Here is a 15525-nt window from a genome sequence, read left to right on the forward strand (position 1 = left end):
GGAGATCCACGTTCTACCAAATTGAACCAAGAATATTTTCTTATCAGAATAAAAAAATGTACAAAATAGATTTTTAAATAAAAACGAACCCATATTTATTTTGTATTCATATAAGCTATAATAATAATTTCATAAAAAAAACTATTCCATGCAAACGCAATTTGAACTGATCTATGTTGATTCCTCATTACCGCTCAAAGGGCCAGTAAGGATGACAGAAAATGAACTAAGATCAAACATGGGATAACATAAAACTCTGACCAAAGCAGATTTCAAAGACACTGTTTGTTGAATTTCCAAGTAATGGAAAATCAACCCTCACAGAAATTATTAACAACAATGATCTCAATCAGGCTGGTTAGTGATGAACACAACCCCACAGCCTGACTAAGCTAAAACTGATGTTCCATAACAATAAAACAAGAGAGGCGACTGAAAAACTATGCTACATAATGTGAAGCAAACATAATCCCTTCTTTCCCAACTCTTCACTGCTTTCCAAGGATGGTGGTCTCCGCAATCATTGAGGTGACGACGTAAGGGTCCATGTTGGAAGCCGGCCTCCTGTCCTCGAAGTAGCCCTTGCCATCTTTCTCCGTGTCACGCCCCACACGGATGGATGCACCACGGTTAGCAACACCCTGTGCACACACATTTTCACATGATCATCATTGATTTAAAAAAAAGATTCTGATTGATGTTATTAAAATAAATGCTAAGAGTTTTTACCCATTTGAAGGTGTTGATGTCAGCCGTCTCGTGTTTGCCAGTGAGGCGACGCTCGTTGCCCTCCCCGTAGGCAGCAATGTGCTCCTTGTGCCTCAGCCCGAGCTTCTCGATGGCCTTCTTGATGACTTCATAGCCTCCTTCCTCCCTCATGGACTTGGTGCTGCAAGAGTGTTTACGGAGATAAGTAAATAATCGAGCCTTGAACGAGAACACAAGTTTGCATCGACGGGATTAAGAGCATTTACCTGTAGTTGGTGTGTGCACCAGCACCATTCCAGTCACCCTGGTGACACAAAAGATAAGAATCACAGCTATACTAATGTAAACAATAAAAATATTTACTAAAGAAACTGAATTCACCTCGATGGGCTTGGGGTCGAAGGACACAACGACTCCAGCAATCTCGGTGATCCTCTGCCAAGATTGGAAAACATGTTTTAGCACTAGCAGTGAAGAGTTACATATGCACCATATCGAAACGAATCAATACCTCCAATATGTAACGAGCTATCCAAACCTCGTCTCCAGCTGAAATGCCAACAGATGGTCCGACTTGGAATTCCCACTGCAGAAACATCGGTCATCATCTTTGCATTTTCGATAACCAACACAAAAAAAAACACTTTTATTGCTCCAAACTTTACCTGGCCAGGCATCACTTCTCCGTTGATCCCACTGATGTTGACGCCGGCATAAAGGCAGGCCTTGTAGTGTGCATCAACGATGTCACGCCCAAAGGCCTTGTCAGCTCCAATCCCACAGTAATAAGGTCCCTATAAATATAAGTCCATCTAAATCAAACTATAATCCAACAATGGAGAAGAACATACTAATTACATTCACAACAAATTGAATAACTCTAACAAGAAGTGATCAAGGAACAAGAAAGGAATTTGGAGGGATCGTGACCTGAGGTCCGGGGAAGCCACCAACGGGCCATCCAAGAGGCCACTTAACTTCCTTCTTCAGCAGCGTGTATTCTTGCTCGATACCATACCTATAACATGATCAAAGATCCAAACATATTTAGCGTTTCTAGCAAAAGGAATCAATGAATCATGTAGATGAAAAAGAAATTATGATAATACCATGGAACCTCGGCAACAACATCAGCATGGCTGAAAATCTCAGCTGCCTTGTGCCGGTTGTTCGTTGGAATAGGCTCACCAGCAGGCGTGTACACATCACAGATGACCTGCAAGCAAGAAAACACAAAATATTAAGCAAAATTCAATCTAAAAAACTAGAAAAAAAAAACACAAATTTGTTAGGCAGAAAAACAGCTAACCAGAATGTTGTTTCCCCTCCTAAATGGATCCCTGAAAATTGCCTGGGGACTGTTTCACCACACAATAAATTCTTAATTACATAACTTATCCTCAAAAAATAATTTTTTTGAAATAAAAAAACAAAGAAACATACTATAGGATCACTTCACTGTCCTCTCCGGGGGCTTGGCCTGTGCTAGATCCGTCGTAGTTCCACTTGGGGAGCTGAGAAGGATCGCTAACCGGTCCGGGAAGGGTCTGCATACACCAAACAACTTATGTCACTAAAATTTATTTAAATCAAGAGGAAATACACAATAAAAAAAACAAGAGTAAAATTAGATCATCACCCTAGCTTTGCTTCTGAGGTCCATACCAGAGCCACCAATCCTGCCAAATATTTTCCATCAGCAATTTAAATCAAAATAAATAAGCTACAAAGATCTTGGTGAAAATCAATGAATTTGTATAAACAGTGGAGATGGATTGATTAGTCCATTTAATTTTTTACAGATCAGAGCCCAAAATAGACCATTTCATCTCACTTTTGAATTTCCCATTAAAACATACTAACAAAAGATTCTATCTTTTTTCTGATCTCAAGCTTCAAATGAACATTTCTTGATAGTTTTAAAAAAGGAATCTTTACAGTGAAAGATCCAGATTCTTGTTTCCTTAAACCAAAAACAGAGCAACATTAATCACTGAGAAAACAAAGAAAGAAATCAAACAGGTAAACAAAAACAGAGCATGAAAACAGAGTAGGAAAAGAACTGACCAAACATATTCGGCAATGATCTTCTCAGTTGATTCAGAGAGATCGAGGTTGATGAGATCTGTAAGCAGCGACATCTTGCAAGAGATTCAGCCGGTTTTGCTCTCCCTTTCTCTCTCTAGCAGGATTGGAAAATAGTTGTGCTTGACTTGAGAGGTGGATCGCTCTTTATAGGAGAGTTTTTGAGAAGACAAAAAGAATACTGCTATTCTATGCGTTTTTAGGAATAGTAAAATCTGTGCAATTAGAGAGCTAAATTAATTATTTGGTAATGTACATAAATATAAATCAACGAGGATTCATATAAAGGAAATGGAAAAGAAAAGTAAAATTATTGCGAATTAGGAAAATTAAATATGGTTGAGGGAGGGAGGTAGGTAAATGCTGACCGTAATGAAAGGAATCTCGTGCAAGAGAATCTTTGGGCACACGGGATCTGGAATTCTGGGATGGGTTTTTGTAGAATGACCATTCTGCCCCTGGGAAAACACATTGAAATATCAAAAAGATTTGTTTTTCCCCTGAAAAAGTTTTTTTTAGATTCAATCGTTTGGTACCGGAATTGTGAAAAAAACGTGATTGATATAATTATTTATTAAATTAGCATGTTTGGAAAGCTAAAGTGAGCATTTTTATGTAACTTTATTAGTTGGGGTTTATGATTATGTTATCTGCACTTTGTACGGACATAATGAAAAATAATCTCCAACGTGGACTTTTGCATCTTAGCGAATCTCTATAATTTGAATAAAGAATATACAGATAATAATAGTCTTAAAATAGTGAAGATTTAAGTGATTTTGCATATAAATATGCAAGTATTGGATTTTGGAGGTATGCATGTAAACAATGGCAAAAGTAGGCGTTTCTTTTCTGCACGCGATTTAAGAAAAAATATGTTAAGTGAATTAAGTAAAGGAAGAATAAAATATGAAATGAAAAAGGTAGAGATATGGATAAAGAATAAAGTAAGAGAGAAGAACGTGTTGACTTTAAATAAAATAGAAAATGACTCAACTACTATTGAATGTAACAAAATGACAAAATGTCTTCACTGCTATGATCGGAGGGAGTATTATTGTTTTTTTCAAAATTTAGAATGTTTAGAGCATTCTCAGTAGGGCTTGATGGGGTGAGATATATTGTCCCATCACGACGACACCCCATCGAAGCAATGTTGCGAGCATTCCACCATAACAAGCCATCCTCCGTAGTCAGCTTCGCTCGATCTGGAGGAACGAAAAGCCAAGCCCACGTGGCGCATTGTGAGCTAGGCGGTGACGCCCACTTGCCCCCTGCCCCCCCCCCCCCCCACCCCAACCACGAGTAGGCATCGTTGTGAACCGTTGGAAATTAAAAAAAAAGGAAAAATCCGAGTTTTTTTTAAAATCTCACTTACCCACATATTACTTTTTTCACTTACCACAAGAATCAAAAGAAATTATTTTTGCACAGCGACAAAAGGCAGCTCGGAAAGATGTCAAAAGAGCCTTCAGAGTTCTTCAAGCACGATTCAACATTGTCAAGTCCCCGAGTTGGTATGTAAACAATCTAGCTGATATCATTTATGCATGTATTCATGCATAGTGTGATAGTTGCTGACGAAGGACCAGCTATGGCAAATTGGTTCGACGATAATACCCCCATTAGCTCAACCGCAAGCAAACCTCACGCCAGGATGCGCCGCCATCATTGCGCGAGAAAGATACAAATCAAGCATCGATGCGCGATGTCAACGCCCACATCCAACTCTAAGAAAATCTAGTTGAACACACTTGGCCAAAATTTGGCAATGAGTAGTCAGTAGAACGAAAATTATTCATATTTTATCGCTTTCAATAAATTGTGGTTTTAGCATTTAAATTATGTTATTTCGATTGTTATTTTAAATTATGTCTAATATAATGACATTTTTAATATAAATGCACTTCTTAGAATTTTATTATAATGTTTAATTGAAAATAAATTCATTGAGAAAAAGATTAAAATAAACAAGCTATAAATACTGGAACTATGAATAATTAAAGAAGGATTAAATTGTCGGAGGTGTTGCTCCTTAACTAATGAATGAAATAAAAATATGGATAAAAATGGTGTGAGGTCCATGAATAACGTATGGAATACTTTAGTTAAGAGTACCCATTGTGGATCATCAAAATAAATTTATGCGTCTGCCTTTGTACGTAAATAATGTAAATACTTAAAATTAAATTATAAACAGTAAATCAATCAAATTTTGAATCTATTGATATTGAATCGATTCTGATCTATTTTCATGATTAAATTAATATTATTTCATTTTATTTTTGCATTTTGCATAAGTTTGGAGTTGGAATTTATTCAGGGTTTTGTAAACCAATTATTCAATTTTGTCTTCGAACATTCAATCAGAGAGTCATAAGTTGGAAGTTGTATTTGTTAGGAATTATTGTATTCATCTAATGAGCGCAATGAAAATTGCAGATAAGAATAACAGATCTAGATTGATAATCATGTTGTAAGTTGAGCACGTAATACACAACGGAACTAAATCTTACTTGTTGTGTTGATTTCTTCTACGATTGTATCCTGCAAGTTGAATCCACTACTATCGAGGTCCAGGTGTATTCTGATCCGATGCAGGAACAATTCCTCGGTACAATCGTTCTATAGAGAAAGCTAGGAAATCTCTTGTGAACGTAGCGCCGCTTTTTTGTCTTAGAAAATTAGGTTTTCTGTATCTTATGTTCTCTACAATAGAGCATATATATAATAGAATAATTGTAACATTGGACCAAACCCAATAGAATTATTTCCTATTAATCTAATCTAGCTCATTAATCTTTCAATATCTCACTTGGACTAGCATTAGATATAATACACAACTCTAACATTGTACCCTTGAGCGGATCAAAATACACATATAGTGTGACCCTTTAGGCCCTCATTATCGACGACAATCTAATCGAAGTCTGCACAAAACTCCTAGACTGCGTTGGCAGCGTAGCTCGATATATGAAGGACGTCTACGTGAATTCGGTAAACAAGCCTTTACACAAAGTTTATAGTAATATCCTTTCATTCACGAACCACCCGATTGAGCCTAAGATTTGTCATGTGTCATCTAAATAGCTCAATCACTTTATCTCATCTTTATTAAATGACACATTCGATCATATTCAATTACTTTAATTGAATATATCTTTGCATTGGCCAATGACTTAGTGGTCAAGTAATATAGAGAATTTGAGTGTTCTCTCGAAATTCTAATCGAGGAATGAATCTCTTCTTGGCTCAACTATCATCTCCATTTATCTTATGATATACCCAACACAAGTCCGTGTCTCAATCCTCCATTGGGAGGCAAAGCGTTGGACAAGATCAAAGCACACCACTCAACAAACAAAATGTGTAATGACCTCAGATCCAAAGACTATTACATACTTCATGTACAATTAAACTGTAGACACTTAACAAAACAGTTTAATAGTAGGGTATACCAATACTCTCCAAAGTATACCATGTGTCCATCACGAGTATCTAATATCTCATAGTTGTGAGAACAACTACATTCTCGAAGAATGTAATGCAAACCTCATGCTAACCTATAACATATCATCAATATCCCATTCTTCTGATCATTGGTTAGGGCTATTTTAGAATTATGCTATATCATTAATGTCTCACACCATTAACGATAATCATAATTCAATGGAACAAATATTTAGAATAAATACAAACATTTCAAATAATTATTCCAATAAGTGCACAAAACACATAGGAAATAAAATTTTCATATAATGTGATCAAGTAATATTGTCTCAACAAAAAATATTTGTAAGACATATAAAATTGTAGCTCCCACTAATTTAAAGCCATTTACCAACATTCTTAATACCTAAGCTCTCAAAGTGCTTGTTGTGTTTTGCTATACATAACAGTTTGGTGAAAGGATCAGTCAAATTATCATCAGTGGGTACTCTTTCTAATTTTATATCGCCTCTTTCAATTATTTCTCTGATAAGATGATATCTTCTGGGAACATGTTTGTTCCTGTTCATAGCACCAGTGTTGTCACAATACAAAGGTATTGCACTATTGGCACTCGGAATGACACCCAGTTCTTTAACGAACTCTAACAAAGCAACAACTTCTTTGGCAGCTTCGGATGCAGCAATATACTCGGCTTCGGTGGTGGAATCGGCAGTTGTACCTTGTTTGGAACTATTCCAACTCACTGCTCCACCATTGAGGACAAAAACATATCCAGACTGAGACTTATAGTCGTCATGGTCTGTTTGGAAACTAGCATCAGTGTACCCAGTAACTGATAACTTTGGTTGTCCACCATAGACTAAGAAATATTGTTTAGTCCTTTTAAGGTACTTAAGAATAGTCTTAACAGTTTTCCAATGTTCCTCACCGGGATTTTGTTGAAATCTGCATGTCATGCTAAGCGCATAGGCCACATCTGGCCTAGTAGAGATCATGGCATACATAATAGATCCTATAGCCGAAGCATACGGGATCCTTTTCATGTTTTCTCTTTCTTTGTCGTTAGAAAGACAATCCTTATTTGACAATACAATACCATGTCCCATAGGAAGAAAACCTTTCTTAAAATTTTCAATTGAGAAGCGCCTTAGCAACTTGTCTATGTAAGTGGATTGTGATAATCCTAACATCCTATTTGATCTATCTCGATAGATCTTAATTCCAAGGATATAGGAAGCATCACCTAGATCCTTCATCATAAAGGAAATAGACAACCATTCTTTCACGGATTGCATCATGGAACGATCGCTTCCCATAATCAAGATGTCATCAACATATATGATAAGGAAGACAACGTTACCATTCTCGCGTTTACTATAAACACATGGGTCCTCTTTGCTTCTGACAAAACCAAACGATTTGATTGTTCTGTCAAAACAAATATTCCAACTCCTCGAAGCTTGCTTAAGTCCATAGATGGACTTCTTTAGCTTGCACACTGCATTCGACCTTTCTTTCGATACAAAACCTTCAGGATGTGTCATATAGACATCGCCTTCTAATTCTCCATTGAGAAATGCGGTTTTGACATCCATTTGCCAAATGTCAAAATTGTAGTATGCAACAATTGCAAGTAATATCCTAATGGAGTTGATCTTAGCAACTGGCGAAAATGTTTCATCAAAGTCAATGCATTTGCGCTGACTATAACCATTTGCCACTAACCTAGCCTTGTAGGTTTGTACTTTGCCATCTGCATCTCTCTTCTTTTTGAAGATCCATTTGCAACCTATGGGGTAAACCCCATCTGGAAAGTCAACTAGTTCCCAGACTAAGTTGAAGTACATCGAGTCCATTTCAGATATCAAGGCTTCAAGCCACTTCTCTCGATCGGTGTCTGACGGCCTTGGTATAGGTCTTAGGATCATCATCATCTAAATCAACTTCATCATCTTGGTTCTCAACCATTAGATTCAGTCTCTCAGGTGCATGACGAACCCTTCTAGGCCTATTGAGTTGGTTTTGCTCTGGTTCAGGCTGTTCATTTTTTATGGGAATAAATGCAAGTAATAAATGAAGATCACGACACTGAAAATTACGTGGTTCGATTTACTGAGGTAAATCTACGTCCACGGGAAGAATAGAGGGCAAATTTGTATTGCTTGATCTAGCTTACAGATTACAATGCTGATTTGCTATATGAAATTCAGGATCTAGAGAACTTAACCCTGGTCTATCTGATCTAAGTTCTATTTATACATTCGAACTAAGATCATGGTTTGCAGCCCTAGTAGGGGGGTTGATAACTGCTTAATACCACTAAATAGATCGTGGGTGTAATGGAGGTCGTGGAGATCCTGCATGGGTCCACTATCTCCTTGTTCGGTCGAATACTGAGACCGAACTGCTGAACTTTACCGATCAGCTTTTGCCGATCTGAGAGTTGAGCTCGATAGATCGGCTTTTACCGAGCTATAGGCTGTGACCGAACTCTTTGGTTGTGCCGAACTGATACTCTTTCTTGGGTTTTGGGCTGATGGGCCGTCACTGCTATTGGGCTCGCAATTATTGTTTAGTTGTTTAGTTCGTATCCCATCACCACCCCCCCCCCCGAAAAGCGAAGTGAATCACTTCGGCATTTTGGATAAGTGTAAGGGGGAGGTTGACGTCAGGGGACGTGCTCTGCACGTGTCTGCATTAAATGTGACAGCAAATCCGGCCAGAGAATCCAGAAAAAGTGGGATTTGAAACGGTGCGACGAATTTGAAAAATATTTCCTTTCTTCATCATTGGAACACTTTTGCGATTATTTCTTCTGCATTCTCTCTCTTTTTCGTAAAATTTTCTTCCGCTTCTTCAAGAATTTCTTCAGAGACTTTCGACCATCAAAGAGTAAGAATCATGTCTTCTTCTTCTGAAACTGTTTCTGAATCAGGTAGTGGTAGAAAGGGGGGTAAGGGATCTTCTGGCCGGAAAAAGTCCGGGGAGAAGACGGTAGAATATTTTCACAGCATTTTGAGTAAGGATACTGTGATATCCTTACACAGAAAATATTTTCTTCCTGGGGGGTTAGTGGTGATTCCCGACGACACTCATAGGGCTAACTCGCCGCCGGAGGGTTATGCCACCGTTTACGAAGCCTGCTTAGAATGCGGGCTTCGTTTCCCTCTTCCCCCCGCCTTTGTAGAGCTTCTTGATTTTTTCCAACTTCCTTTAGGTCAGGTGACTCCAAATTCTTGGAGGCACTTATCGGCCTTTGCTGCCGAGCTGCGTAGACTAGAAAAGGATCTGTCTCTGAGGGCAATCCTTAATTTCTTTCAGTTTAAGAGAAAGGGATCCTGGTTTTACTTGATCCCTTTACAGCCCTTTAGAGCCTTCTGTAAAACCAAATGGCCGATGTGGAAAAATCGCTTCTTTTTTTACAATAGGACAGCGGATCCGGACTTTTCCTGGAGAGGGCCGAAGTCCGTAATTCCTCATCCTCGGGTAGAACCGTTGGACGAGCTCGAGGGCGGGCTCAATAAGATTCCCATGATTAGGAAACAGTATTTGGAATCTGAGCTCGTCAAGGGTGACTTCGTGTTCGACTCCTCGTCTTCGGACGAAGAGACTGAGGGTGAGGATTTCTTTTTTATGCTTTACTGCTTTAGCGGCGAAAACTAACTTTGTTTTCTTGCTTTTTGGCAGTGAACATGCTAACCAAGCTTGGTCGCAAATCCTCCGAATCAAAGGAGCCGGAGAAACAGAAAACCACCAGCTCGGCGTCTGATGCCGAGAAGAATCCGAAGAGGCAGAAGACCTCTTCGAGTCAGTCTTCGGATCCAAAAAAGCCGGGATCGACCTCGGCAAGGGGGAAGGCGAAGACTCAGAAACCCCCAAAAGCGCCAGAGAGAGACATTGTCCAGGGGGGTTATGGATCAGGAGTGGTTACGGCCACTTCGGAACATATCTCTGAGCCCTTTTTATGGCCAAAGGACTTTGTAGAGGTGAATTTCCTTCTTGATTTTCTGGCTTTGCTTCTTTCCTATATTTTTTTGTGGCCCCTCTGTTGACTTTTTCCTTTTTCCATTTTCAGAGGAACAATATGCTCTGCAAACTCGTCACAGTTGAACTCTCTAAAGCGTCCAGCGATTATGATGAGATGCAGAGGAATTTGAATGCTGCTCGTCACCAGGCCGAACAGGCTCGGGCAGACTTTGAGAGGGCAAGGGCCGCTATGATCTCGGCTCAGGATGAAGCCCAGCGTGCCAAAGACCAGCTCATCATCCAGAGAGAGCGGTCGAAACAGAGGGAGGCGGCTGTCGTGGTTGCTCAGGGGGAGGCTCTCCGTGTTTACACGGAGAAACTCTTTTTGAGCAATCAATTTTCGGCCCTTATCGGTGATCTGCTGAAATTGATGACCGATAATGTTGAGCAGGAACCCGAAGTCGTCTTGCCGCTGTATGGCCGAGAGATTGCAGCGCGTCTCCAGAGTCTGCCGCTCCTTGAGGAGCTTGCGTCTTCATCGGTCCTGCTTTCTGCTGAAAGAGTCCGTAATTGCCGTGCTGACCGTGACGAGAACATGGAGGCCATCTTTGCCTCCTTGGGGCCTGTTTCACCCGCTTCAATTTTCAAAGAAGAGGGTGAGCAGGAAAATGAGGCCGGCAAGGAGACCGAGCAGAAGGATCAGCAGACCGGCGAAGGGCACGCCGAGCAAGAGGTGCAGCAGATCGGCGATGGGGGCGCCGAGCAGGAGGGAGGGAGGAGGGAGGCCGAGGCTGAGACCGAGGTCGACAAGGAGAAAGAAGCTGAAACCCACAGGGAAGCCGGAGACGAAGCTGGCGGAGTATGATTTCGTCTCCCTTCTCTTAGTTTAGTTTCTTTCTTTCTATTTGTAAAATGGCCTTGAAGCCCTCCTTGTGTAAATTTTTTCTTGTGAATGAAAAAAATTCTTCTTTCTACACTCGTGTCTTCCTTATAGCTTTTCTTAATCTCTTTTACTCCTATTGTGGTTTACTGCCTGCTCGGTAAACTGAAATGCCGAACTGACATAGATGCTTCGTATTCTTAACTCTAAGGAGCTGGAGGTACTTCACTGGAAGCGGCTATACTCTTTGGCTTTAAATGAAGCTGAGAAAAAAGCTATAGATGACCAGATGAAGTATGATGAACTCTTGGCTCGTTTAGTGGAGCTGGAGTCCAACAATAAGGACTTAGAGTCCATAAAGAAAGATCTGGAGGCCGAGCTGAATACTGTCATCGCTGAGAGGACTGCATATGAAGATTTCATCTGCGGGCGCGGGGAATGGCTATATCTGAAGTTCAGAATCAAGTTGATGAACTGTGGGAGAAGCTTCATGTACTCCGGAAGAACAATGTGCTGGAGAGCTCGGCTTGCCAACAAGTTGTGAAATCATTGCGGCGCTTGGCTTCTCTGTACGACATCATTCTTTCCCGGCGTCCCTCAATCGAGAGATTCCTTAGCCGTTTCCCGCTAACAGATGCTCACACTCCAACTCAAACCTCTAATCCACTTACTCAAAATTCTACTCCAAATCAGCAACGGACTCAGGAGCAACCGGAAACGTCAAGACAAGAACGCCCTGAAGTTCGTAGAGGAGTTGTGAATATGAGTGAGCAAGATCAGCGAATGCTTCGTGAAGAGACTCTTCGCCGCCGAGGTGCTAGAACTTCCCGGACTCAGGGAAGAGGCGGTAGGTCGATCAGAGCATCTCGTCCACCTACTTATTCTTCAACTGTTCGGAACGCCCGAACTCAGCATCATGAGGATTTTTCGGATAGGTGGCTCAACTTTAGCAATCGTAGACAGTAGAATAGTCCTTTGTAATGGTGTAACGCATTCTCGTAGGGCAGCGGAATTGTATGCCCAACAAGACTTAGTAAATGAAATTTTCTCATTTCGCTTCTATCACTGCGTATTTACAGTTCAGCGATTTTTTATTTCATTTATTGTACTCGTCCTCGGTCTTATGAAGTAAACTCTTCTTTGACCGGACTTAGTTAGTGTCCTTATTTGGCGAGTTTTATCGCTTGGATTGGACTTTCCCTAGTTAACCGGAGTGGTTTCCGGCTTATTGCAGTTCGTTTCAGACGAATTGCTTGTTTCTTAAGCTGAATTGTGGAATCTTGTATCTTCCTTAGAAGCTTGGACTCACAATTGTCTTTAATACATGATCTAAAAAAAGGGGATCAGCCTTTAAGGAACAATATACCTCAGTAACATTTGTAAGAGACAAAACGCACATAGAGAGACAAATAAAAAGGACGAAAAAGATTTTAAACTTTTAAAAAACGACAAGTATAAAGAACAATAAAAATATGAAAGCACATAACCCTAGGACCGAACTAGACACAAGACTGACCGGACCTTGTCTCTTACAAATAGAACTTCTTGAGGTTGGAAATATGCCATGTTCGGGGTACTTGTTCTCCTGACATGTGAGTTAATTTATAAGACCCTTTTCCCAGGACTTCTGACACCCGATACGGACCTTCCCATGTGGGTTCAAGTTTGCCCAGCTTTTCTGCTCGGCTTACTTCATTGTTTCTCAATACGAGATCTCCCACTTGAAACTGCAGCTTTTCACCCTTTGGTTATAATACCGGGTTACTTGCTCCTTGTACTTGGCTTCTTTTATGAAGGCCAATTCTCTTCTTTCTTCGGCAAGATCAAGTTCGGTTCTCAGTCCGTCGTCATTCAGTTCTGTTGAGAAATTAAGGGTTCGGGGGCTGGGTATGCCGATCTCAACCGGAATTACGGCTTCAGTGCCGTACACTAGACTGTACGGAGTTTCACCGTTGGAGGTTTTTGGTGTAGTTCGGTAAGACCATAGGACTTGAGGAAGATTTTCTACCCATTGTCCTTTGGCTTGTTCTAACCGAGTTTTTAATCCTTTCACCAAAGTACGGTTTGTTACTTCCGTTTGTCCGTTTGCTTGTGGGTGAGAGACTGAAGTGAACCGCTGTTGGATATTCAACTCTTGGCACCAATTCTTGAATGTTTTGTCAGTAAACTGAGTCCCATTATCTGAAATGAGGATATGGGGTATGCCAAATCGGCAAACTATGTTCTTCCAGACAAAATCTAATGCCTTTGAGCTCGTTATCGTAGCTAATGGTTCAGCCTCCACCCACTTTGTGAAGTAATCCACGGCAACGATCAAGAATTTCATTTGCCGGGGAGCTTGTGGTAGTGGTCCTACTATGTCTATGCCCCATTGCATAAAAGGCCAAGGGCTTTGCATAGCACATAGATCAGTCTGCGGTGTCCTTGGGATATTTGCATGGATTTGGCATTTCGTACATTTCTTAACTAGCTGTACTGCTTCTTGTACCAAAGTTGGCCAATAATATCTCCATCTCAGAACTTTTTTAGCTAATGCTCTAGCTCCGATGTGGCTACCGCAAGATCCTTCATGAACTTCTCTAAGGATGTAATCCGTCTCTTCTGGTCCTACACATCGCAATAACGGTTGAAGGTAGGACTTTCTATATAGGACTCCTTCATGAAGTTCATACCGACGTGCTCGGCATGTGATTTTCCTTGCTTCTCTCTTATCCTCGGGCAGTTGTCCTTGATCTAGATACTTTAATATTGGCGTCATCCAGTTTGGTGAACTGGTTACTGAGTGTACTTCAGCTTCATCAATGCTTCTGTGCGGTAATTCCTCCACCTTTGAGCTCGGATATGAGGCCAACTTACTTAAAGTATCTGCTCGGCTATTTCCCGCTCTGGGAATGTGGATTATCCGAAAATAAGAGAAATTTCGGCTAATACTTTGCGCTTTGTCCAAGTATTTTTTCATCCTTTCACCACGGGCTTCACTTGTACCCAGCATGTGATTCACTATGACTTGTGAATCACAATGAATTTTGAGAGATTTGACAAGTAGACGTTGCGCTAACTGAAGTCCGGCAAGAAGGGCTTCGTATTCGGCTTCGTTATTAGTGGTTGGGAATAAGAACCGAAGTGAATAAGTTACTTCGTGTCCGTCGGGAGCGATAAGTAGAATACCAGCTCCACTTCCTGTCTTATTCGAAGCTCCATCTACGAATCCAATCCAACAGTCCGGCGGCTCTACTTCGGGTTTCTGGGGCTGTGTTAGTTCATCATTGGTAGGATTTTTCTGTTCGGCAATAATAGGGATTGCCTGATCGAACTTTGCCTCTACAAGAAAATCTGCCAAGGCTTGTCCCTTGATGGCTTTCCGAGGTAGATATTCTATTGAATGTTCTCCCAACTCTATGGCCCACTTGGCAATTCTGCCTGATGCTTCTGGCTTAGTCAAAACTTGCCGAAGTGGAAGATCGGTTAAGACGCATACTTTGTGAGCATAGAAATATGGCCGCAGTCTCCTTGCTGCATTTACTAATGCCAGAGCAATTTTTTCCAGAGGTTGATACCTTGTTTCGGGACCTCTTAATGCTCGGCTTGTAAAGTAGATAGGACGCTGTTTTAGGCCTTCTTCTCGTACAAGCACCGCGCTAATGGTTTGATCTGATGCTGCTAAATATAAGAATATCACTTCGGCATCTGTTGGAGCAGAGAGAATAGGAAGTTCGGTTAAATAACTTTTGAGTTCGTCAAAAGCCTTTTTCTGTTCGGCTCCCCACTCAAACTTTGGTGCCTTCTTCAAAACATTGAAGAACAGCATTTGCTTTTCGGCTGCTTGGGAAAGGAATCTATTCAGTGCGGCTAGACATCCAGTTAGCCTTTGCACATCATGTATGGACTTCGGCATTGCCATGTTCTGAACAACTTGAACCTTTAGGGGATTTGCCTTGAGTCCTTCCTTTGAAACCCAACAACCCAGAAATTTTCCCGAATCTACCAAAAAGGTACATTTTTGGGGATTGAGTTTGAGGTTGGCTTTTTTGAGCACGTCGAGAGTGGATTTGAGATTGTTTTCGTACTCCGAAGTGCTTCTGCTTTTAACAACTATGTCGTCAACATATACTTCAACCTCTTTTCCGATCAGGTGCCGAAATAGCTTATCTACCATCCTTTGATATGTGGCTCCGGCATTCTTTAAACCAAATGGCATCTTTTTATAAGCAAAAATACCGAAGTCAGTAATGAAAGCCGTTTTTGAAGCATCATTCTCATCCATTAAAACTTGGTGGTATCCTTTATACAAATCAAGAAAACAGAAAATTTCGAAGCCTATCAGAGCTTCTACTTTTTTATCTATGTTGGGAAGGGGGTAGCAATCTTTAGGACAGTGCTTATTTAGATCCGTAAAATCTATGCACATCCGCCATCCTCCTTCTTTTTTCTTG

General features: G+C 40.7%; 1 protein-coding gene across 1 annotated transcript; it reads right to left on the bottom strand.

Annotated features, from left to right (window-relative positions):
* Positions 1–227: 227 nt before the first annotated feature.
* Positions 228–3013, bottom strand: LOC121777473 (glutamine synthetase cytosolic isozyme-like). The gene is made up of 12 exons (XM_042174747.1): positions 2776–3013; positions 2348–2387; positions 2152–2255; positions 2018–2066; positions 1818–1924; positions 1639–1726; positions 1374–1502; positions 1220–1294; positions 1090–1143; positions 975–1012; positions 730–889; positions 228–641 (listed from the first exon to the last, which is right to left on the bottom strand). The coding sequence occupies exons 1-12, from the start codon at positions 2847–2849 to the stop codon at positions 489–491; spliced, it is 1071 nt and encodes a 356-aa protein (XP_042030681.1). The 5' UTR covers positions 2850–3013; the 3' UTR covers positions 228–488.
* Between the last annotated feature and the right edge of the window lie 12512 nt (positions 3014–15525).

The sequence above is a fragment of the Salvia splendens genome, chromosome 18 (genome assembly GCF_004379255.2).
Source record: "Salvia splendens isolate huo1 chromosome 18, SspV2, whole genome shotgun sequence".
NCBI classification, from domain to species: domain Eukaryota; kingdom Viridiplantae; phylum Streptophyta; class Magnoliopsida; order Lamiales; family Lamiaceae; genus Salvia; species Salvia splendens.

Coding starts and splice junctions, on each gene's coding strand:
- LOC121777473 (XM_042174747.1), bottom strand. CDS start 2,849: ATGTCGCTGCTTACAGATCTCATCAACCTCGATCTCTCTGAATCAACT. Junction 1,013..1,089: donor TCGACCCCAAGCCCATCGAG/GTGAATTCAGTT, acceptor TTGTGTCACCAG/GGTGACTGGAATGGTGCTGG. Junction 890..974: donor GGTGCACACACCAACTACAG/GTAAATGCTCTT, acceptor ACACTCTTGCAG/CACCAAGTCCATGAGGGAGG.